Below are 23235 nucleotides of genomic sequence, written 5' to 3'. Positions count from 1 at the left end.
TGATAATGCTAATGGTCTTTATCTTTAGTATAGGATACTGCTTTCAATATTTCTGAGAGATAAAAATTTACTTAGTAGAGTTACCATAGAAAAACTTTTCAAAGACAGACCCAGAATATTCTTGGGAACCTACTTAAAAATAATGTTTTCCTTTTATCCACAGAGTCTAAGCAAGTGTTTTATTTTTTTTTTAAGATTTTATTATTTGAGAGAGAGTGCGCACATAAGTGTGAAGGGCAGAGGGAGAAGCAGACTCCCTGCTGAGCAGGGAGCCCTGCTGAGTGGGGAGCCCTACACATGGCTTGATCCCGGGACTCCCAGGACTCCGGAATCATGACCTGAGCCAAAGGCAGATGCTTAACCAACTGAGCCACCCAGGCGCCCCTAAGTAAGTGCTTTGAAATATTTTTATTAGATGACATTAGCTCATGTGTTGAAGTTAATTCACAGCAATTTGAAATAATAGGAGATTTTTATGTAGCACTTACTGTGGACACTTGCTAAGTAGTAAGTTCCTAGCACATTACACGTATTAACCTATTTACTCTTCATGACAATCCTAAAGGAAAGGACTGTGAGTATCCTCAATTTATAGATGAGAAAATTAAGGCACAGATATATTGAGTAACCTGCCCAGGATCACACAGCTATTAAATGATAGAGCTAGGAATTAGACCTTAGGCAGTCTGGCTCCACAGTCTATGTTTTTAACCATTTTAATGTTTTACTGTCTTTCATAAAAAGCTTGATTGATGTATAAAGATATTCATGATATTATCAGTGATCAAGTAGAGATGGATTGGTTAGGCCCCACTGAACACAGGGATAATAGTCTCTGCTTTGGGGTCTGGTTACTCAGTTATGCAGGTTTGGGAGCTCAGAGAACAAACACCGCATCAGCAACAGTCTCAGATGACCAGTGCTCACTTCAAATGCTTTCGGGATACAGGCGGGCTGTAAATAACAAAGTACGTCCCAAATGTACCAGCTATATATTGGCAACCTTACTACCAGCTTCTCCATATGCTAATGGATGTTCTTGTCTTAATTTCAGACGTTTTCTACTATACTTTTCCTCTACTAGGCCTCTGCGGATGCTTCTGGTAGGCCGAGTGCAGAGATTTGTCACTAGTCAATTGCAATTAATCCCTTTATTATGAAATCCGACTGTCTCCCTATGTCCCATGGGTATTTTCATGAGGGGGGGAATGTGGCCATAATTTACTACAATGGTCTTTTCATGATGTTCAAAATGCCTCAGTTGACTAAATATAAATTGGTAAAATGTTCCTGAAAAGCAACTTAACATGTATTGAAAACCTTAAAAAAAAAAAAAAAGGTTCAGTCTTACCTGTTTCAGAACTAGTATTGTATCCTAAAAAAAATTATCAGAGATGTGGACAAAAGTTTTACATAAGAATCTTTATCGCAGCATTATTTACAACACCAAAAAAAAAAAATGGAAGAAGAAGCCAGGAAACAACATAAATAGGCAAGAAGAGGAGAATAATTAAGTTTATGACACATCTATAAAATGCAATATTATGCAGTCATTAAAATTATGTTTCTGAAGAATTTTTAATGACACAGAGAAATACTCATTATATAACATTCAGTGGAAAAGCAAAATACAGAACTTCATTAAAAAATGATGCTCCTTAAGTAAAAAGAAAAAAATATAAATATATCTAAAGTCCTGGTTACTAGAAATATAAACAGAGTCAAATCATCCCAATGCATATTTTTAGGCAAATTGCTCTGAAGCCTGACTGATAATTTTCCCATATGGGGCCTTAAATTCTTCAGGCTGAAAAGAGGCTAGAGTATCCTTTTACATATACCTTCAGAGATCTTTGTAATGCATTATATAGATTGTGACACTCATTGGCTTTTCCTCCTTTCTAGTTTCTGTACATGTTCTGGCTTCCATTTAGTGAGATAAAATGATACAAGAAATATGAAAACATTAGCTCAATCAGCGCTCACCTCCTTCCTCCCTCTCCCACGACAGCTCAAATCCTTGTTTTGGAAAGAACGTGAACCAAGAGGAGTAGAATTCGGACATTTGAGGAGTGAAAGAAGATGGACATTCTTGGCAGAGGGCACATCAGGCTGTGCATGACAAACAGTGAGTATCCTCTTTCTGTGAGGGAAGGATCTACAGGTAGTAGTAGTGGAGAAAGGTGGTTTAAGGCCCGATCACAGAGGCTCCTGGTAACATTAGGATGATTCCAAACATCAAAGTTACCGCTCAAGAGAATAAAGATTTGCCACCAAGTATATTCAAGAGAATATACTGTGGGTTTTGAGAGCAATTAGAAAGAAGAAGCCAAAACTTCTTTTGAGCAATGTCAGTACCATGTGAAACCAATTGGCCTGGGAGATAGAAGACCTGGGGTCACCTGCTTGTCCTGCTGATAATCAGCTGTATGACCTGGGGCAAACTATATGCCTTCTTTAGGGCTTCTGTTTTCATATGCATAAAATTACAGGGATAGAATATATGAATTCGTGCATTCGTTCACTCAGCTAAGTACTGGTCTGTTGTGTCAAGCACCACGCTGGACACGGAGGACACTGTGATAAAGATGGTCCTTACTAGCATGGAGCTCACAGTCTAGTTAGGGAGGCAGACAGATAATGTTTAGTGTAATGAGTGGTTTAGGGATATATCTACTCATGTAAGTATATTTAACCTTCCAAGGTAACAGCCTTGAAGGGGGCAGCAACCAATTCAATGTATAAGCTCTAGTATGTTTGTATAAAAATCAATCATGCAGTGGCAACATTCCAAATACTAAAAGGAAATTAAGATCTGGAAATTATTACAGTGAGAATCTGTGTAGTCTCATTCTGTGGATATGTTTAAAAATATGAGATGGAGGCTGCACAAGACAGGGGGCTGAACAAGAGGAACTCCAGTTGTCTGATCCTGTTATGCTAATGATCCTGAGATTGAAAGAGAGGAAAGAGGGCTGGTGCAGAGAGCAAAAAACATACCAGGAACCCTAGACAGCCTAGCAGGCTTCAGCTTCCAGGAAGCAGGCTTTGACCTTGTCCCGTACCATTCTTCTGCTTCTAAAGACAGTGTAAACAAATGGGAGCTTTCTCTGATTGATTATATGACTTTAGAGAGACACTAATGCTTAAGCAGTTAGTTGGTTGCTTGAAATTCCTACATGTGTTACCAAGATGACTTAAAAGCCAACAGGTGACACATGGAATACTGTGGTTCTAAGAAAATGTAACAGTGGAATTTAGTTTTATTAAACAGCTAACATTTGTAATTAGGACTTCTGGTGATCTTTACATTACCAGTTTAACATAGTAATAATTTTTTAAATAGATATGTTTTTATTTTTAAAAGGAAATATCTATAAATATATAAATATAGATATATATACATATTGAACTGGTTGCTGCCCCCTTCAAGGCTGTTACCTTGGAAGGTTAAATATACTTATTCGAGTAGATATATCCCTAAACCACTCATTACACTAACCATATATGTAACTAAATTGTTATGTAAAATTATACTAATATTTATATTTATATATTTTTATGGTGTGAAAATATAGGGATTCCAGAAAGGCAGTTACATTAATCTTTGTGGTCAGAACTCAGTTACTATGGTAAAGGTTTGGATTTATTTTTTCATTAGCATTTTATCGATTGGACCAGTTAGTCTGAGCAAGCCTGAAATTCCCAGGATTTCCAAAACTGACATCTATGCCTTTCTTAAGCTGCTGGTGACACATATGATGTAAATTTACCAATTACAAGACAGAGATGGATGCGCATCAGCAGCAGCGAAGACTTGGGTTTGAATCTGAAGTGCTCTGGGACAAAAGATAAAATAATGTTTGATCTCTGAATCACTCTTTAAAATCCCTTCTTTCTTTTTGCTCTCCTTTTTTTTCTTTCCAAATCACAAAATAGAGCAAATTAGATGTAAGCTTAACATATTTCATGTAAGTGCCTTTTTTCCTTCATACTTTTCCATGCTGTTTTTAATATTTTCCTACTGGGGAAACATTAGAGTATAGGAACTAATGGCATACACTTTAGAGTCAGGAAAAAAAAGGGGGGTGAAATCCTGAGTCTATCAGTTATTACAAGTTTTTGAACCTCAGTTTTCCTTGCCTGCTAAATAAAAATAGTAGGATCCACTTATAGGATTATTACAATATTAAATGAGAAAATACAAAAAATATTATTATAGCAATGGACTCATAGTAAATACCCAATAAATTTTATGTTTGTGTTTGTGTTTGTGTGTATTTGTGTGTGTATATCTTTGCTCATTTCAGACATTTGCACAGCCTACTGAATATATTTTCTAAATTGAGAAAAATCAATAAGAAATGATATTTGCATTAGGAGTCTTCCCCTCCCCTCTGAAACTGTTCAGCACAACATGTCCAGGTCAAAATAATTTAAGAATATTTTTAATAAAAAGAGCTTAGCCTTTTCATGGGATGACTAATTTCTTTAAACATTTTCAAAACTTTAACAAAAAATATGGTAAAATAGGGTCCCTGGGTGGCTCAGTCGGTTAAGTGTCTGACTCTTGATTTCAGCTCAGGTTATGATCTCAGGGTCATGAAATCGAGCCCCATGTCAGGCTCTGTGCTGGGGGTGGAGTCTGCTTAAGATTCTCTCTCTCTCCCTTTGCCCCTCCTCCACTCTCTTTCTCTCAAAAAAATATGATAAAACATACAAATAATTCAGTAAATGTGTGTCATCTTGTTTTAAGCTTTTATTGGTCTTGCTTTCCATGTTGCATTAGAAGTCCTACACTTTCTGATTTACCCATTAAATATGATTTAAAGATGGAAAACAGAATTAGGAAAAAAAATCCACAAACTATAGCATTCTAATGAACAAAATAAAAATGAACATGTAGCTCAAGAATCAAGGAAGAAATTCAAGAGGATAGCATCGAGGCATTTGTAATATTTGCTCTTTTTCAACGCCTTTAATATGTGAACAAGTGGCCTGGCAGATGTGGCCTCAGAGACTTCAACAATAAGCTCAGCATACGAGGCACATAGACCAGGCTTTAAAACCAGCTCTACAACTTGCTTGCTCTAAAATCTTCAGCAAGTAAAACATTTTGTCAAGTAAAATAATCTTTCTGAAGCATGGTTACTTTAGCTGTAAAATAGAGATAATTCCACCCATGGGTTATAGTCAGAAAATTAAATGGTTTCATATACATAAAGCACCTGGGATAGTGACTATACATGGCAGGTGCTCAGTAAGTTGTGGTTATATCTAATGTTGTTATTTAGTTATTATAAGTTAAGATATGTTTTTATTTATATGTTAACATATCACATAATAATGGCTAGATATTTTTTCACCAAATTTGGAGGCATGTTTGGGATGGTATGCCTTAATATAAACTACGTGTTACATAAAGATTCACTTTGGAAATTCTGAGGAATAACTTCAAAGACTGTGGCAACCGTTCCCCTGAGCAGCTGAAACTGAGACACAGAAAACCCACGTGGTTGCTGATTGGGAGAGACCACGGACAGGGAAAACAGTACTTTCAAAATTTGAGCCCCAAACTGAAAGTCACAAGGACAGATATTCCAACTTGAATGAGTGGCATGTCTATGGGTTAACTTCTGGAATATGACCCATGTGCAGAAGAGTCCTGAAAAATACATTTTACTAACTTTTCACGTTAAAATAATTTTAGACTTACAGAAAAGTTACAAAGGAGTACAGAGTTCTGATTTGCCCTTTACCTGGCTTCCACTGATACTATTTTATACAATCACAGTATAATTATCAGAACCAGAAAATGAACACTGATATAGTATTATTGAGTCATCTATAGGCTTTATTTGAATTTCACTACCTTTCCCACTAATGTTTTATTTCTGCTCCAGGATTTAATTCAGGATCTGATTGCATGCAGACGTCATTAGCCTCTAATTAGTGTTAATTCTTCACTCCTTCTTTGTCTTTCATAACCTTGACACTTTTGAAGAGTTTTGTCAGTTTGTTTTATAGACTCTTCCTCAGTTTGGATTTGTTCTGATCTTTCCTCATAATTACATTAGTCTTATGCATTTACAAGAACAGAAGTGATGTTTTGGTCTTTTAGGGCAACATATCAGGGGGTGTACGATTTCTTCATGTTTTATTACTGATGGTATTATAACCCTGATCATTTGGATAAGGTCATGTCTGCTACATTTTTCTACTATAAACTTACTATTTCCCCCTTTGTAATTAATAAATGTCTTGTGGGAAGATACTTTTGAGACTTCGCGAATGTGCTGTTTTACATTATATTTTCTCCCATTAATTTTAGACTCCATCAGTTGTTCTTGCCTGCAGTAATTACCACTGTGGTATTTGTCTAAGATGACTTTTGTATCTTTCTTATTCTTTACATATCCATTAACTAGAATTCTACTGTAAGGAAGAGCCGGCCTTTCTCTGCCACTTATTAACTTATTCAATTTTTTACGTATGTTAGTATGGACTCATGGGCATTTAATTTATTCTTTGAGTCATAATCCAGTGGTATATGTATTTATTCTGTTGTTCGTTGTTCCAGGTTTGGCAGATGGTTGTTCCTTCAAGTGGGCTTCTATTTCTTTCCAACATGTCTTCATAACTTTTTGAACATTTAACTTTTGAACACTGAAACCATAAGCTGTCCCAAGCTCATCTTGCATTTTCCTTTCCTGGCCTTGGAGTCAACCATTTCTCTGGAAAGCTCTGGTTCCTTTTATTGTAGACTGTTGTTAGGAGACCCAGAGATGTGAACTAAGAGTGTTCATTGCTACTGAGGTTATCCTGCTTCCAGGCCCTCTCAGGGGACACAGTGAAGAAACATACATATGTACTCTAACCCCCACACACACATCTGCATTTCTATATATATCTACATATATGTGAATAAGCTCTTGCTGATGCTTCTCATTCCAATCCAGTACCATAGAACTCATTCTACTCTTCTCACTATCCCCCTAGATGTATCTTTTTTCCTCTGATAGTGAGAAACCCAATTCTCATGATCCATAATGTATTTAACCTGTTTAACACTAGGATAGACCTAGTGTCAGCATTGCAAACCCACGCCCCCCACCACCATTTCCAAAGAAGCAAATGCACTAACTATACTGTAATGTTTGCATATGGTTCTGTTTGCTTTAGCCTTATAGCACACGGTCAAAATATTATTTTGTCAACTTACTTAGGCTGTTCTTTTCTTTCCTATTCCCTCTGTGCAGGTATGTTATTCACTTGGAATACATTTAGGTTCATTTTTTATGTTTTGTCTTCCATTTTGGGTTCCCCATATCTTGATTTTCTTTGTTCATTTATTGGGTATGTGAAACACTACAATGTTTCTAGCAATATATAAAAAGGTACTCAAAGAAGTGTCACTCCCCCCTCATCCCTCATTCCTATACCCCCTCTCCTATGCCTCCATTTTCATATTCCATTTCCATCCCACTCCCTGTAGGTAAATAATCTCATTAGTTTTTGTTTTATGTTTCTTGTAATCTGAAAAATTGAGTAGATATCTGTATATTTTTTAAAATTTCCTTATTTCTTATATGAAAGATAGCATACTCTAGATAGTATTTTGCACTTATGTTTCTCACTTAATAACATATCCTGGAAATAATTTCATATCAGTTTATAGAGATCTTTCTCATCTTTTTTTTTTCACAGATGCATTGTACTCTATTTGTGGATGTACTATAATTTATTTTTATTACTTTCCTATGTATTCTCATTTAAGTTGTTCCCAATATTATGTGATTAAAAACAATGCTGAAATGAATGCCCATGTATTGTCATATTACTGGAAGTATATTTTAGGGTATATTCCTATGAATGGGATTGCTGGGTCAAAAGAGTGCAAGTGTAGTTTTGTTAGATATTTATTGCCAAATTCCCCTCCAAGGGGGCTGTACCAGTTTGCATTTTCATGAGCAATGTGTTGTCATACTTTCTAATTCTCACCACATGATAGGTGAGAATACTTGTAATCTTAGAAATACTTGTAAAGCAGAGGAAAAAGGAAGTTGAGGTAAAGCTCAGATGGACAGAAAAGAGGTGTACAAAAAGCTAAAATGGGACTCTGGAGTGTCCTGACAAGACTTTCAGTCACCTAAGGAGACTAGGAAACAAGGATGATTTTGAAGTGTTGGGGAAAGTGAAAAACATTAATGCAAAGACTAAAGTGACCCCTGGAGATATAAAGGGAAATAGAACATAATCTGTAATGCAGCAAGCGTAAGACAGGTTTAAAAAGATTGACTTGTTTTAACATATAAGAGAAAAGGCTAGTAACAAATATAAAAATAGAGAGACTCAAAGTGTTTGAAAAATCTCAGTCTTGAAGAACAGCTGTGATCTAAAAACCCACAACAAAGGATATAGAGGCCACGTAGCCAAGCAAGAATCAGAGCAGACTGTAAAAGGATGGTCAAGCAGCAGAAGCAGGGTCTGGTGACTTACTCCTAGGCCACCAAGAAAAGGAGTAGGGACTCTGATCCTGCTTAAAGCACCCAGAACGAAGAGAAGCCTAGGAAACATTCATTTTTAAGAAAAGAAAAAAGGTCTTAGATACGGTTAAACAATGGTCTTATGAATGACCAAATCATCAAAGTAAGATTTTTATATATGAAAAAAAATACTCAAAGACCCAAAGAAACCTGTTAAATGTAGGGGAAAAGACCACATATTGCAAAATGACTAACATGACTTTAGACAAATAGCCCTTTAGAAGGGGCTGAAACAATAGCCCTAGTCAGCAATGAAGAAACAGGTGATTGAACCTCAGTAAAGTTTTTGATCCTATTTCAAAAACCAAATTTTAGGCCAGAGATTAGGGAGGGTTTTTTTTTTTTTTCATTTTTTAAAACGAGAAACATATAGAATTAATTTATAGTAAGGCGTCTATAACAAGTACATGAGAAAATGCAGTTAAAAATTTGCAGTGAGCTTAAGAGGTGGACTCTGGGAAGTTAGCACCAATAAGGACAAATGAATAAGAGAAAGGAGTAAAATAATTAAGCACATGTACTGAGTTTCTATTATGTTCTAGGCACCACTTAGCCCCTGGAGATATAGTGATAAATAAGGGGAAAACCCCTGCCCTTAGCTTGTCTGGGTAAAATAGAGACACTGTAATAAAAATGTTATAGTAATAAATAAAAAACAAAGGAGTGGACTGAGGATGGAAACAGGTTTCACAGAGGAGGTGACCCTTGAAATGACATTCTCTTATTGGAAGGGGAGGTGTGGGTGTTGGTGTGTGTTGGAGGATAGTTCAGGCAGAAGGACTAGTACATGCTCAGGACAGGGGTGTGGTGTATCTATAACATCAAAGTGTATTTTTAAAATCACTTTAGCATCCAGCAATGTGAAGTATTTCATATCTCCCTAAAATCTCATATTTGTAGATAACACAAATGGGCATAGGGCATGAGAATGGAGCTTAGAATAATGGGATTAAACTTCAAAAATGACCTTGAAACATCAGAGAAACTAACTGAAATGAACTGCTCCCTCTTCTTGTGCAAGAAAAACAGTAGGTATAAATGCAAGATGCAGAATGGCAGAAAGGATCAGGAAGGGACAGAGAGGTCCTACTGAACTGCGCAGGGAAAGTAACCAGCAAGGCAAGGCAGCTGGTTTTAAAAGAGATGTTAGCACTAAGGCACAATGAAACTAAAGCCAGAGAGAGCCACCTGGGCTCTAGAACGATGGGCACTAAGGAAGTCTGTTCAGGTGAACTTCAGTTTCCTCATCTTTTGAACAAAGGGACAGAACCATCTCTAGAATCTCTTTCTATTCCACAATTCTCAAGCCAATGACCTTTGGGAAGGTTGAAGGACATTCTGAGAGCCACGAGGTGACCCAAGCTGGAAGACATAGGCTTTACAAGGCACGGATAGAGGACTGGGAGCAGTGTGTTGAACCTGACCTGGGATGTGATCTCAAAACTGCCTTCTACCATGTGATGGATTATTATAAGGAACACGATCAGCTGTTCTCTATTTCTGGAGGGATGAGAACAAAAAAAAAAAAAAAAGAGAGAGAGAGAGAACAAAAGAAAATAGGATCAAATTGCAGTGAAGACTGCTAAATAACAGAACGAATTAGTCCCAGAAGTTATGGGCATGCCTTTTGGGAAAGTCTTTAGAAACAGTCTGTCTGTCCAAGATGATTCTGGACAGGGTCAACAGCTGTTGCTGCAAGCCATTGGATGAGCCAGATGTCATTTCAGTGCCCTTCCTATCTCTGTGTTTCTGCAATTGTATAATATTATGCATAAATAGAGTAATACTGAATTACCCCATTTATACATTTTATGTATCTATTAATATGGACAACAGTTTCCTTTCCATTTTACCAGTAAAGTTTTGAATACAAATGTGATTCAGCCTCTCTCCATTACAGCTCTACATTCAGAGCTAATTGCCTTGCAGAAGACTTAAGGAGTCATTTTTCATTATGATGGTGAGCAAGGAGAAAGCAGATGGCACAGTCATGTTATTGATTTGATGATCCTTGCCTGGTTTGTTGAATAAATGGAACTGAATGTATGGTCACTGCATCCAGACTTTTAGGGCCTTCAACGTTCTGTTCAAATTACGTCAGCAGGTTCATGGGGCAAGAATTCATTTATTCCTCCAAGGCTTCTAAATGATAACTCCAGGCGTCAAGTAGAACTCCTCAAACTACTTCTTTGGAGTCATGCTCTTAAAGAAGAGGATGAGCTCTTTCTTAAGTTTTGCCAATGTTTTATCTGCATGACCACCCTGAACTTGCTGCCCATCAGTTATGGATGTAGACCCAACTTACATGGGCTATGCTCATCGGCAAGTAATACTGTGGATAAAAGGAGGCAACTTATTCACTTTGCAGAGGACCATTAACTCTTTCCCTACAAGTCCTTGAAGAAAGATGATTCTGGCCTTAAGTGGTTAATGTTGTTATAATCAATGTTTACCTTTTTTAGAGTTACAACACTACTACCATTAGTTCTGGCTCCTCCACTGGGCTGTTCATTAAGAATGAAGGGGAAGTCACACTCAAAGATGCCTTTGGTAGGTCTTGTGGCACCATTTTATAGTAAATGATAGGAGATTAAATCAGCTATCAGTATAACATGGAATTTTTAATCAAAACTTGAATATACTCCTTCCAAATGAATTTGCTAAGGAACGACTGGCCCTTTGGAGTGGTCACCAGAAAAATGTTTATGTGCAAAGAAGAAATTCCCAGGGCCCTCGACCCACATTTTCTTAGCAGTTTATCAGTTTGCTGGTAAGGAGACATATTTTCTCAAGCCATTTAATTTTCCTTTTTGGATCTAGGGAATTCATATCTGTCTGCCATTTCTGGGCCCTGGTAAAAGGTACGCAGTCCTGCCTTCTGGCAAAAGGGGATTATTATTGTGGTCTTTTCTTATCAGACTTTACAACATGGCATAGTAAACATGAGGTCGGGTTAAATTCCCTCCTTCCACGAGAGATCCAGAGACCTTGGTTCTAGTTCCCACTGAGCTACAAGCTTCACAAATCTCTCCCTATCTCTGGGTCTCCAGGCTTCTTTTTTTCTCTTTTCCTTTCTTCCTCCCTTCCTTTCTTCCTTCCTTCCTTCCTTCCTTCCTTCCTTCCTTCCTTCCTTCCTTCCTTCCTTCCTTCCTTTCTTTTTCAATAGGCAGGATAGAAGTAGATGGTTTCTAAGTCCATTTCTAAAGCTCCAAAACTTCTAAAATTCTCTGACATTCAGGATTACCCATCTATCTTTGTTAAAGGCAGGTGGCCTTCTGCCAAATTCCCCTAAATGTATGTAAAGCAGGACTACTTAATTCATGGCCAATTAAAAGTGAAACATCTTACTAATTGGAAGTTTTATATAGAGACCATGGTGTCAGCCAGCATAGGAAATACTAGCAGGCTGACTTAGGCTTTAAATTTTATTCATACCTGCAAAATTCGTATTTTGTTGTTTTGTTGCTTTGAAGGCAGCTTACTTACTCCAGACAAATTTTGATTTTCCCCTCTGGCTTTGTAAGTTGATTTGTTGATTTGCTTACTTTTTCCTATTTTTCTCTTTGACCACAGTGATTATTTACCAGTCAATTCTAGAAATACCTGAACAGAGTGGTAGGTGGGGAGAAAAGAAAAGAAAATGTCTTGGCCATGCTTTCGGTGCTGGGGGTCTCATTTTTCACTTGATCTTAGCCAAAAGGCCGAGAACCGATGGGGGTCTCATTTTTCATGTCCATAAATTCTGACTTTCCATGTGAGTTTGTTTCTAATTGCTCTATCTTGAGAGTATTTGAGTTAACTTCCAGGCTGTTTCACTCACTTCTACAGCATGTTTAATTAGCCATGTTCACTATTCTTCATGTTTCTTGTTCTTATTTTCTTCTTTGTTCCTTTTGCACACTAATCAATTTCTCTCAATTAATGGCACAAGATAAAAATTAAAATCTCAAATGGGAGGACCATGGCCATGTCACTTCACAGAGACACTGGGCAGGGAAAGAAAAAGCTTGCACTATCCCTCAAAGCATATAGCTAATGGCCTTTGACCATAACCAACCCCACTCTCTGCTATCGTCATGGGGGGGAAAAAGGATTTGGATAGAGCATTATAGTGTGAGATTTTCTGGTTTTAAATTCTGGCTCAATAACTTATTTACTCTGTGATTACAGGAAAGTGACTTAACCTCCAGGAGTTTATTTTTCTCATCTGTGAAAGAAAGGTCATATTATATATATATATATTTATTATATTATATGATAATTCAAAGAATGGTAATGAACATAGAGCAGAGTCACAACAAATGATATGTGTTAATAATAAATACAACAGCAATTGATACTTTTTATTTGCCAAAAGTATTTTGTGAAGTTATCTGTCCTGACTATAACTAATATGTTGTATCTTATATATCTTAATTAATATGTAATATCTTATTCCATAAGATTCAAAATTATTTTTCTTGTCATAAAGGGTGGAACCTAGTTGTGCTCTTTGAAACTGAAATAACATGGTTTTGTAAAAATTATTATCCAAAAAAGGAATCAATGTTCAAATCATAAAAATAAAATAAGTTTATGATAGGTTTAGTACATGCTACATTGGAAATATAAAGTGCCTTATTGTTTGTGTCATATTCCCCTAATATTCTGATTTTCCTTGAACCTTAAATCTAAGCAACCTAAGTATTAATATTTTTCATCAAAGGTACAATGTTGAGCTTGATTTTAGTCCTCAAGATAGGTAACGTGAATCCTACACGAATCATAAATACACAAAATCCAGTCTATCAGAGATTATGGGCCTGAAGTAAAATTATAACTAGTAAATTGTGCATTTGTATTTTATATATATATATATATATATACACACACGTTCTTTCTACATATTTTTTGGTGAGGAAGTTCTATCATTTAAGGATAATTAATTTTATTCATCAATTAAGTATTTATCAAGCAACTACTAAGTACCAAAACCTTGTTAGCAGCTGGGGATTCAAAGACAAAATAAGACCCAGCCACTGCCCTCCAAGAGCTTACTACCTGGGAAGAAAGTTAAGGAAAGTACACAGTGACTCTGATACATTTTAGGAGGTGGTAAAGAATTGAACCAGTAAATCCTATGGGACTTCAAGGAGAGTGAGGTCATGTTTATATGGAAGAAACTGAAGGCTTCATGGAAAAGGAACTGGCTTTTGAACTGGGCTTTGGGAACAGGCAGCTAAGAGGGAGAGCACATCTCAAGCATGAGGAACAACAGTGTATATGCCAAACAACACACGGACACTCATGGAATCATAGGAAGAAACATACATGTGGAATTACAGGCCTGGCAGCCATCATAAAAATATACCATGTGGTCACCTTCCTTATTTTATAGATGAGAGAACTGAGGGTCCAAAAGGTTAAAATAACTGCCCAAGGGTGGACTCGTTTGTGGTGCTCTGCAGGTGGGCGTTGGCAAGGATTCTGTGGGTTGACGCCAAACCCGAAAGAATGCTGAAGAGAGGTTGAGGAGGACCTCACACTCCAGACTAAATGTCTGGACTCACTTCAATAAGCAATAAAGTGCCAGCAAAGGCTTATGAGGAAGAGAATGAGATGATTAGAATTGTGCTCTCTTTTGGCAGAAGTCCAGTGACAGCAGCCAGTGCCCAGATGAAAACTGGAGACAGGAAGAACGGCAAAAACAAGATGTCTGCTCTATCTGCCAAAGGGGTAAAATCTACAGAGCTCTGTGATTATTTGCATGTAAAATGGGAGAAAGAGAGAAGACAAGCAACTCCAGGATTTCAAACTTGAGCCACTCTGAAATGAACTGTACAAAAACAGTAGGGAAGTAGGCGGTGGTAACAGGGAGAGAGTCAAGGAAGAGTGACATTATGCTTAAAGAGCAGCAAATCCAGGTTGTGATGCTGGTGCTTAATAGGTGAGCAGGGTTGGCTGGAGATCCAGAGTTAGGAGTCAGCTCCCCTGTGAGTGGAGAGGGCACGACCCTCGAGGGACTGGGTGGAGAAGGATGAGAGGTTGGCTAAAGGATTCCAGGCAGATGAGGGAGACCAAGAACAGAGGGGAGGTGCTCTACGTCCATCATCTCTAAGTAGGTGCCTGAGGTAGATCAAGGCACACCAGAGGGGAGAGTTTCCAGAAGCTGGAGAGGCGAGGTGGGGACTATTCAACTGTCAAGCAGGACGGAGACATGGTGGCAAGTGAGAACGGAGGAAAGGGCATTTGAATGACTGTCATTTTGTTACTCCCTTAGAATGATATTAAGCTTAGTGACTGTATAACTCTCTCTTTAAGCACTGTCTACTCTATGTCCATAGCACCTAACACAATTTGTCATTATGGGTTTATTTGTGTGACTATTTATTTTGTGTTTATCTCCACATAGGCCGTAACCCCTATAGGGACAGGAACTTGCTGTTTTTTTCACTACCGTACATACAGTGCCTGGCATGTAGCAGACGCATTTAAATATTTCTCAAATTAATAAAGGTAGTACGAGAAGATTCACAATAACTATATAACAATATTTTGGATAGAGGATAAAATTATTTCCTACTATTGATCTGTGGGCCTTTTTAATAGTAGGTGTGTTTTTGACAGAGTCATATTTATTAACAATAATCTCAGGTATTTGTTCTTTGTTGTTACCTGGGTTCTCTGCCTAATTTTATAGTTTATTTTGCCATGAAATGCCCCTTCCTTGTTTCTTCTTTATGAAGATACATATGGTGCATGTAAATAATATTTGGATTTGAGGTTAAAAGTAACTACCATGCCAGATTTTTGATAACGAAGCCTTGATATGGTTCAGTAGTTTAATTTCTTTTTCCAGCCACCTCTAACAGAGAGAGTGCTAAGATTAGATCAACAGGTGTTTTTCAACAAGTGTGAAGATACAGTGGCAAAGTTATGGAAGGAAAATAGAGTCCTAAGGGACAGGAAAACTCAGAAGCTTCTGGAAAATGTGAATTAGCTTTAAAAACTGGCTTCAGAGGAAAAGAGTCCCACACTGAGAACCTGCAGACCCAATCTATCTCTGGGACTGCAAAGACCTACTTTTCACTGGTGCTGTGGGATAGTAATAGCTACTTTCCAGAATCATTAAGAAGGTTAAACCAATGACTGTATGGAAAGCACCCGATACAATGCTCAGAATTACTAGTTCCCTTTCTCCCACCTCTTTTTCATTTAATTAAACCAAGGTCTCTTTTGTGTCATCATTATCCATGACACTGTGAGTAGACTATCATTTTAAACATTACACAATATTATAGATTTTTCAAAATAATCTGGTCATCCTGCCAAAACTTCCAAGCCTAAAGAAAAAAAGATTCAAAACCTTAGACTTTCTACAGTATTCTTTTTGGTAATGTTAGACTCAATCAAATGTGCGGCAAGATCAGGGCAAAATCCTACTTTTAGTCGAAGCACATAGCTCCTTTTTTGGCTGTGGACATCTGGGTCCCTGGGATTTTTAATCCAGTGGGAAGACTTAATTTGCTTCTTATTAGTGAGAATCCATAAACTACGAAATCCATAATCTTCCATCACAGAGTTACAGCAATCATTATCATTTTCAATTTAGGCTTTTGAAGAGCTCTATTTACTTTGTCCACATTTCATCTTAATGTGACTCTGAAACGCTTGAGGACCTTGCCATCCAAGGTGATTGGAGACATGCCTGGTTGTTTAGTGTCATGCAGCAATTACTTGATGGGCCCTGTTTTCATGGGAATGTCAGTCTTTCAACCATTTTGAGGTCAGTAGAGAAAGTGGTGTAGAGTGTACAAATGTCAACAGCAGAAATCCCACATTAACCCGAACAGTCTGGCATGGTTGGCAGGAGTTTCTCACAAAGGATAGAGTAATGAAGCAACAGGTTTACGGGGTGGGGGAGCTGGGAATCTAATTAGTCCAGCTTCAGGAATGCCAAAAAACCTATTTAATATCTTTTGCTTTTACTCTTCTAAGCCACCAAGAGGAAGAATTTCTCACAAACACCTAAATGCATTACATTAAAAAAAAAAAAAAAAAGATTAGTGCATGGGGTAATCTGATGGATGAATCTGCAGTTTTTCTTTTGACCTCTGTTAAGATGAAAGCCATGGAAAGGACTTCACACATTTTAGACCCTTATTACTTGCTAAGAATTCCTAAAACACTTTCTGGTGGAAAGAAAATAAACTCCAAAGACAATGTCATATTTTAAATTAAAAAAATTACTAGCTGCTGCTCAAAAGAGATGGCTAAAAAACTAGCACTTGTGTATCTGTGAATCATTTATTTGTCAGTGCTGACATTCAGTTTCAGAGAGACCACCATGCTCCTCAGATGCTTCCACCTTCTTTTTATCCCCAGACTTATCCTTGTCTTCAGGGCTTTTATTCATGGTAATGAAGAGTGCCTTAGGAAAAGCATCACTGAACATTTGGAAAGCTACATTTCAAAAAAGGGCCTTGTAAAAAATATTGGGACTGGGCTAAGGACTGCAAGAGAACTTTTAATCTAATAAATAAGACTTATTAGTCATTGAATAGGTATGCTAATATCTGGAGCATAAGTCGCTCAAGGGCCAGGAGAAGGCTCCCAGCACCATGTTCATCCCATAGTAGGGATGGGGTCAGGAGTCGATCCATGAAGCTCCTTCTCTATCACCATCATCATGAAAAGTGTTTTTGAACTGCTTTCTGTGTGTAGGGCACTGGGATAAGCACAGGCACATATATGGACTTCTTGCAAAGATATGAGATAAACCAAACTCTAGAAATGAGATAACCAATGTCAAAATTTCCTTTCCAAGAGCCAATATGGTTCTCGAGTGATCACTGGAATGCATTTCTTCTCAAGCAGTGGATGGTACTATGTTAAGTTTTAATTGGCTGTATACATACCAAGTATCCTGATGAAGAGTAAAAAAATAAGTTGTTTAATTTGTACGTTGGTGTCAGTATTTGCCTTATTCAGGGAAAACTGAGACGTGAACATTAGAAAATTTCTCTCTACAAACAGTACCTGTTTTTTTAAATTTATTTTTTGTTTGGTTGCAGTGAAGTCAGGAGGTTTTTGTTTGTTTGTTTGTTTTTTATTTCCCAACATCTTACTATAAAAATTTCAAACATGCAGCAAAGCGGAAAGAATTTTAACGATGGTATTCCCACCACCTAGATTCTACCATTAACATTACTTTACTTGCTTTATAATATATCTGTCCATCCACCCCATCCTACTATCCATACATCAATACAATGTTTCTGATGCATTTCAAAGTAGACTGCAGACAGCAGATAATATTGTATTTTGAAGTAGACTCAAAGACTATTCTTAATCCTAGAAAAATACCTAGAAAACATTTATTAGTTTTTTTTAAAAAACAAAGAACAAGCTCATCCTGAATTATGCACACACATATTCAACATAGTTCAATCTACAGGCTCTGAAAAAGTATGGTAAGTTAACTCAAGGTTTTGTCTACCTTTATCAACTCTATAGACATTTTCAGGACTCCCCCAAATGTTGGGCTTTGTGAAGACATGGGCTATGGATTATAGACAAATAAGCTCTCTGCTAATAATCATCAGGAAAAATTACCTGGCATGTTAGCTATCAGTATTTTTTTTTTCTCTATACTCTAGTAGTTTCCTAATTATTCCTTGAGTGTTTGAGTGTTGAGAAATCTCCATAGAGATTTCTATGCCTCAATTCCCTCATTTACAAAGTGAGTTTTATAATACTGATTGCACAGGCTTGTCATGAGAATCAAATGTGAAAAATAAGAAAACACTTTGTAAAGAGTAAAGCACTATGCACATCTAAGATAGCATTATCGTTAGTCATCATAATGCATCTGCAATCGAACACAGCTGAGGTAATTGTCCACACTGCTACTTGGTTCTTTCAAATCAGTCAAAAAGATTTCAGAGGTTAAAGGGACAGAGTATTGGCAGTTGCCTTCACTCTGCCCATCTGTACGTCATCTTGTCAAGGATCTAGCAGAACCTTGGTGTATATCATACAGACTTGTTTTCATTAGTGAAGTGTTTGTTTTGGAAATCATCCCAGCCCTAAAACAATACTTCCATTAGCTGGGCACAGTACCTATAATTATCCATCTTATCTGACCTGTGCCAAACTATTCTACTTGCTGCATCCCATTTATATTTACCTTGGTGGTTCTGAAAGAAGAGCAAGGCATTCATTCACTCAACATATGAGAAAGTAGAGAATGTTTATTTCTTTGAATAAACATCTACAAATAAACTTTGTGTAGAAATTCCTGCAACAAGATATCATCAGGTACCATAAATGACAAATCATTTTTAAGTGATGGAAACCCTCTGTCTCCATATGGGAAAAACTCTTGTTACATGTATATCTAAAATTTATAGGGTATAAAGTAATGTAGCTTCCATTTTTGTGTCAGGATGGATACAAATCAAGAAAGTGAGGAGCAACGTCAAAGCTAGCTAGGGAACCAAGAAAAGATAAAATAATCAGGGCGGTGAGTTCAGTATCAACTACTGTTATTGAGAACTTGCCAGATCTCTGGCACATTTTGCTTAAGGGGAATTGAAAAGAAAGACAGATTTGAAATTACCCTTACCCTCAAAAAGCATCCATTTCAGAAGAGTTGGATAGAGCAAATAATCGGAGATGGAAAAATTACACATTGTAAGTAAATGGAATGGAATATGTAAAAAGAGAGAAATAAGCATGGTTTGTGATTTAATTACAAGTTATACTCAACATTGTGTGTGTGTACAATGTGGACAACATCACAGCAATGAGAAGACCTCTAATAGGACACATACAGTTACCCCCAAATTCAAAATATGATGTTCATGTAGGAAAAGGAGAATCAGAGGCAAATGTTGGTTGTGCCATCTGAGGGGGAGGATTCCCTGGCCCATGAGCTCCAGCTGTCTGGTCTGATAACAAGAGCATATATTAAATATACTGAGATGGTGGCATCAAGCTATCATCCTCTGACATACTACACATTCCAAACGTGCAAATAAACTCCTTAATTTGGTTCCATAATTATGAAGCAAACTTCTAATCACATTTATAATTTTGGCATCCCATATGACACACATACTGGGAAAAAATAAGCATCCCGAAAGGGTCAAAAACTTGCCATGCTAGTGAGATTTCTCACCGTAGTTACAACAAATTGGGGTGTGTTTGAATATACATACACACGTATATTACACAAACATACATACATATTTAACATGTAGTTTTAAGAGAAACACTGGCAAATCTGAATTTATAGCAATGCAGATTTCTAGATATTTTGGTAAAAGTTTGCATTCTAATAAATTCTACCATGCTTCACAGTAGAACCATGTAAATATCCTCACTGTGCTGCTTGGTAGTATTGTTTATTTCTTCTGTTTAGTCTGTATGTTTTGCTTAACTGCTGATGGCTCCACATTCATCTTACCTGACTGTCCAGGAGGAGGGGCACCTGATGATCCTCGTGGTAGACAAAGGAAAACAGTCAGAACAGCAGCTCTGTTCCCGGCACATGGTTCAATGGCTATGGGTTTGGGTGCTCCCTGAAAAAGAAAACCCAATTTTAAATTCACATAATTGACAGGACATTGCTATTTTACTTTTCTCCTACCCATGCTTCAGTCAGCTAAACTGTACACTCCTAGGTGTATGGGGACACACAATGTCTCATTTTTTAATAGTTCAATTGAATATTTTCTCATAGTAATATAGTGTTTTTGTAGTGGTGGTCATTAACATTTAGAAGACTTTTTTTTTTCCTTGGGGAGTTAAAAATTGGCACATATTTTTGAAAAGTACTCTGTTCTATTTTTAGCTTGTTTTATTTCTTTAATAGACTTTATTTTTTAAAATTTTTAGACTTTATTTTTTTAATAATTGTTATAGGATTATTTTTTTAATTCACATATAATGTATTGTTGGTTTCAGAGGTACAGGTCTGTGATTCATCAGTCTTATATAATACCCAGTGCTCATTACATCACATGCATGTGATGTAGACTTTATTTTTTAGAGCAGTTCTAGGTTCAGAGTAAAAGTGAGAGGGAGGTACAAGATTTCCCCTACACACTTTGCCCTAACATATGCATAGCCTCCCACATCATCAATTGCCCCCACCTGAGAGGTATATTTGTTACAAGTGATGAACCTTCAGTGACACATCATACTCATCAGAGGTCCATAGTTTACATTAGGGTTCACTCTTGTGTTATAGTCTATGGGTTTGGACAAATGTAAATGACACATATCCACCATCATAGTATCATACAAAGTATATTCACTGCCTAAAAATCCTCTGTGCTCCACCTATTCATCCCTTCCTCACTACCCCAAACCCTGGCAACCACTGATCTTCTTACTGGCTCTATAGTTTTGCCTTTCCCAGAATGTCATATAGTTGGAATCAGAGAGTTTAGCGTTTTCACGTTGACTTCTTTCACTTAGTAATAAATATGCACTTAAGGTTCCTCCACGTCTTTTCATTCCTTTTTAGTGCTGAATAACACTCCATTGTCTGGATGTACCACAGTTTATTTATCCATTCACCTTCTGAAGGACATCCTGGATGCTTCCAAATTTCCACAATTAAAAATAAAGCTACTATATGGAATACCTGGGTGGCTCAGTCAGTGAAGTGTCCAACTCTTGACTTTGGCTCAGGTCATGATCTCAGGGTCATACGATTGAGCCCCACATCGGGTCCCACACTGGGCATGGAGCCTGCTTAAGATTCTCTCTCTCTCTGCCCCTCCCCACCACTTGCATGTGTTTTCTTTAAAAATATAAATAAATAAAATAAACAAAGCTACTATAAACATACATGTGGAGGCTTTTGTGTGAATATAAGTTTTCAACTCCACTGGGTAAATATCAAGGAGTGTGACTGCTGGATCATATAGTAGAAGCACGTTTAGTTCTTTAAGAAACCATCAACTGTCTTCCAAAGTGGCTGTACCATTTTGCATTACCACCATCAATGAATAAGAGCTCCTCTTGCTCTGCCTCTTCACCAGCATTTGGTGGTGTCAGTGTTCCAGATTTGGGCCATTCTAATAGGTGTGCAGTGGCATCTTGTTGCTGTTTTAATTTGAACTTCCTCTGATGATATGTGATATAAAGCATCTTTTCATACGCTTATTTACTATTCTGCATGTCTCCTTTGGTGAGGTATCTGTTAAGGTCTTTGGCCCACTTTTAATTTTCTTGTTTCTTATTGTTGAGATTTAAGAGTTCTTTGTGTATTCTGGAAAGCAGTTTTTTATCAGATGTCTCTCTTGCAAATATTTTCTCCCACTTTGTGGTTTGTCTTCCCATTCTCTTGATATTGTCTTCTGAAGAGCAGAAGTTTTTGATTTTGATGAATTCCAGCTTAGTAATTATTTCTTTCACAGATTGTGCTTTTGGTTTTGCATCCAAAATTCATTGCCAAATGCCAGGTCATCCAGGTTTTCTTCCAGGTTATCGTCTAGGACTTTTATAGTTTTGCAGTTTACATTTAGGTCTATGATCCATTTTGAGTTAATTTTTGTGAAAGGTATAAGGTATCTATCTAGATTCATTTTTTTGCATTGGATGTCCTATTGTTCCAGAACTGTTTCTTAAAAAGTCTATCTTTACTTCATTGCATTGCATTTGATCCTCTGACAAGGATCAATTGACTATATTTATGTGGATCTATTTCTGCACTTTATTCTGTTCCATTGATCTAATTGTCTATTCTTTCACCAATACTACACTGTCATGATTACTGTAGGTTTATAGTAAGTCTTGAAGTTGGGTAGGGTCTGGCCTCCCGACTTCAATATTGTGTTGGCTGTTCTGGGTCTTTTGCCTCTCCATATAAAATTTAGAGTCAGTTCGTAGATATTCATAAAATAACCTGCTGGTATTTTGATTGGGACTGCTTTGAATCTATAGATCAGGTTGGGAAGAACTGACATCTTGACAATATTGATTATTCATATTCATGAACACAGAATATCTTTATTTAGATCTTTTTTATTTTATTCATCAGAGTTTTGTAGTTTTTCTCATGCAGATCTTGTACATATTTGTTAGATTTATACCTAAGTATTTCATTTTGAGGAGTAGTAGTATAAATACTATTATATCTTTAATTTTAAATTCTACTTGTTCATTGCTGGTATGTAGGAAAGAAATGGACTTGTATTTTAACCTTGTATCTTGCAACCTTGCTATAATTGCTTATCATTCCACAAGTATTTTGGTTGATTCTTTGGGATTTTTCTACATAGAAAATCATGTCATGTGTGAATAAAGATAGTTTCATTTCTTGCATCCCAATCTGTATACCTTTTATTTCTTTTTCTTGTCATAATGCATTAGCTACAACTTCCAGTACAGTGTTGAAAAGGAGTGGTGAGAAGGGGACATCCTTACCTTGTGCCTGATTTTAGTGGGAATGCTTCAAGTTTCTCACCATTAAGCATGATGTTAGCTGTAAGATTTTTGCAGATATTCTTCATCAAGTTAAGGAGGTTCCCCTCTATTCTTAGTTTACTGAGAGTTTTTATACAGCTTTTACAGGAAAAGTAGGCTAAATACTTGATTTCCTTTTATTTATCAATTTGCAAAATAACTATTTGCTAGCATCCTCCAAACATGAAAATTCATATTATCATTATAAATTTATAACTTTTAATATTTC

The 23235-nt window shown here is 36.9% G+C and overlaps 1 protein-coding gene across 1 annotated transcript in view; it reads right to left on the bottom strand.

Annotated features, from left to right (window-relative positions):
- Window positions 1-23235, bottom strand: part of ATRNL1 (attractin like 1) — a 796918-nt gene that overhangs the window by 80444 nt on the left and 693239 nt on the right. Inside the window, exon 28 of the mRNA XM_035029745.1 lies at window positions 19996-20110. Coding sequence (XP_034885636.1) covers window positions 19996-20110 — 115 coding nt within the window. The remainder of the gene's footprint in view (window positions 1-19995; window positions 20111-23235) is intronic.

Source organism: Mirounga leonina, unplaced genomic scaffold, assembly GCF_011800145.1.
Source record: "Mirounga leonina isolate KUSES-001 unplaced genomic scaffold, KU_Mleo_1.0 Mir_114, whole genome shotgun sequence".
NCBI lineage: Eukaryota > Metazoa > Chordata > Mammalia > Carnivora > Phocidae > Mirounga > Mirounga leonina.
Note: the sequence above shows the minus strand (reverse complement) of the source record. Positions and strands in the feature narration are given on the sequence as shown.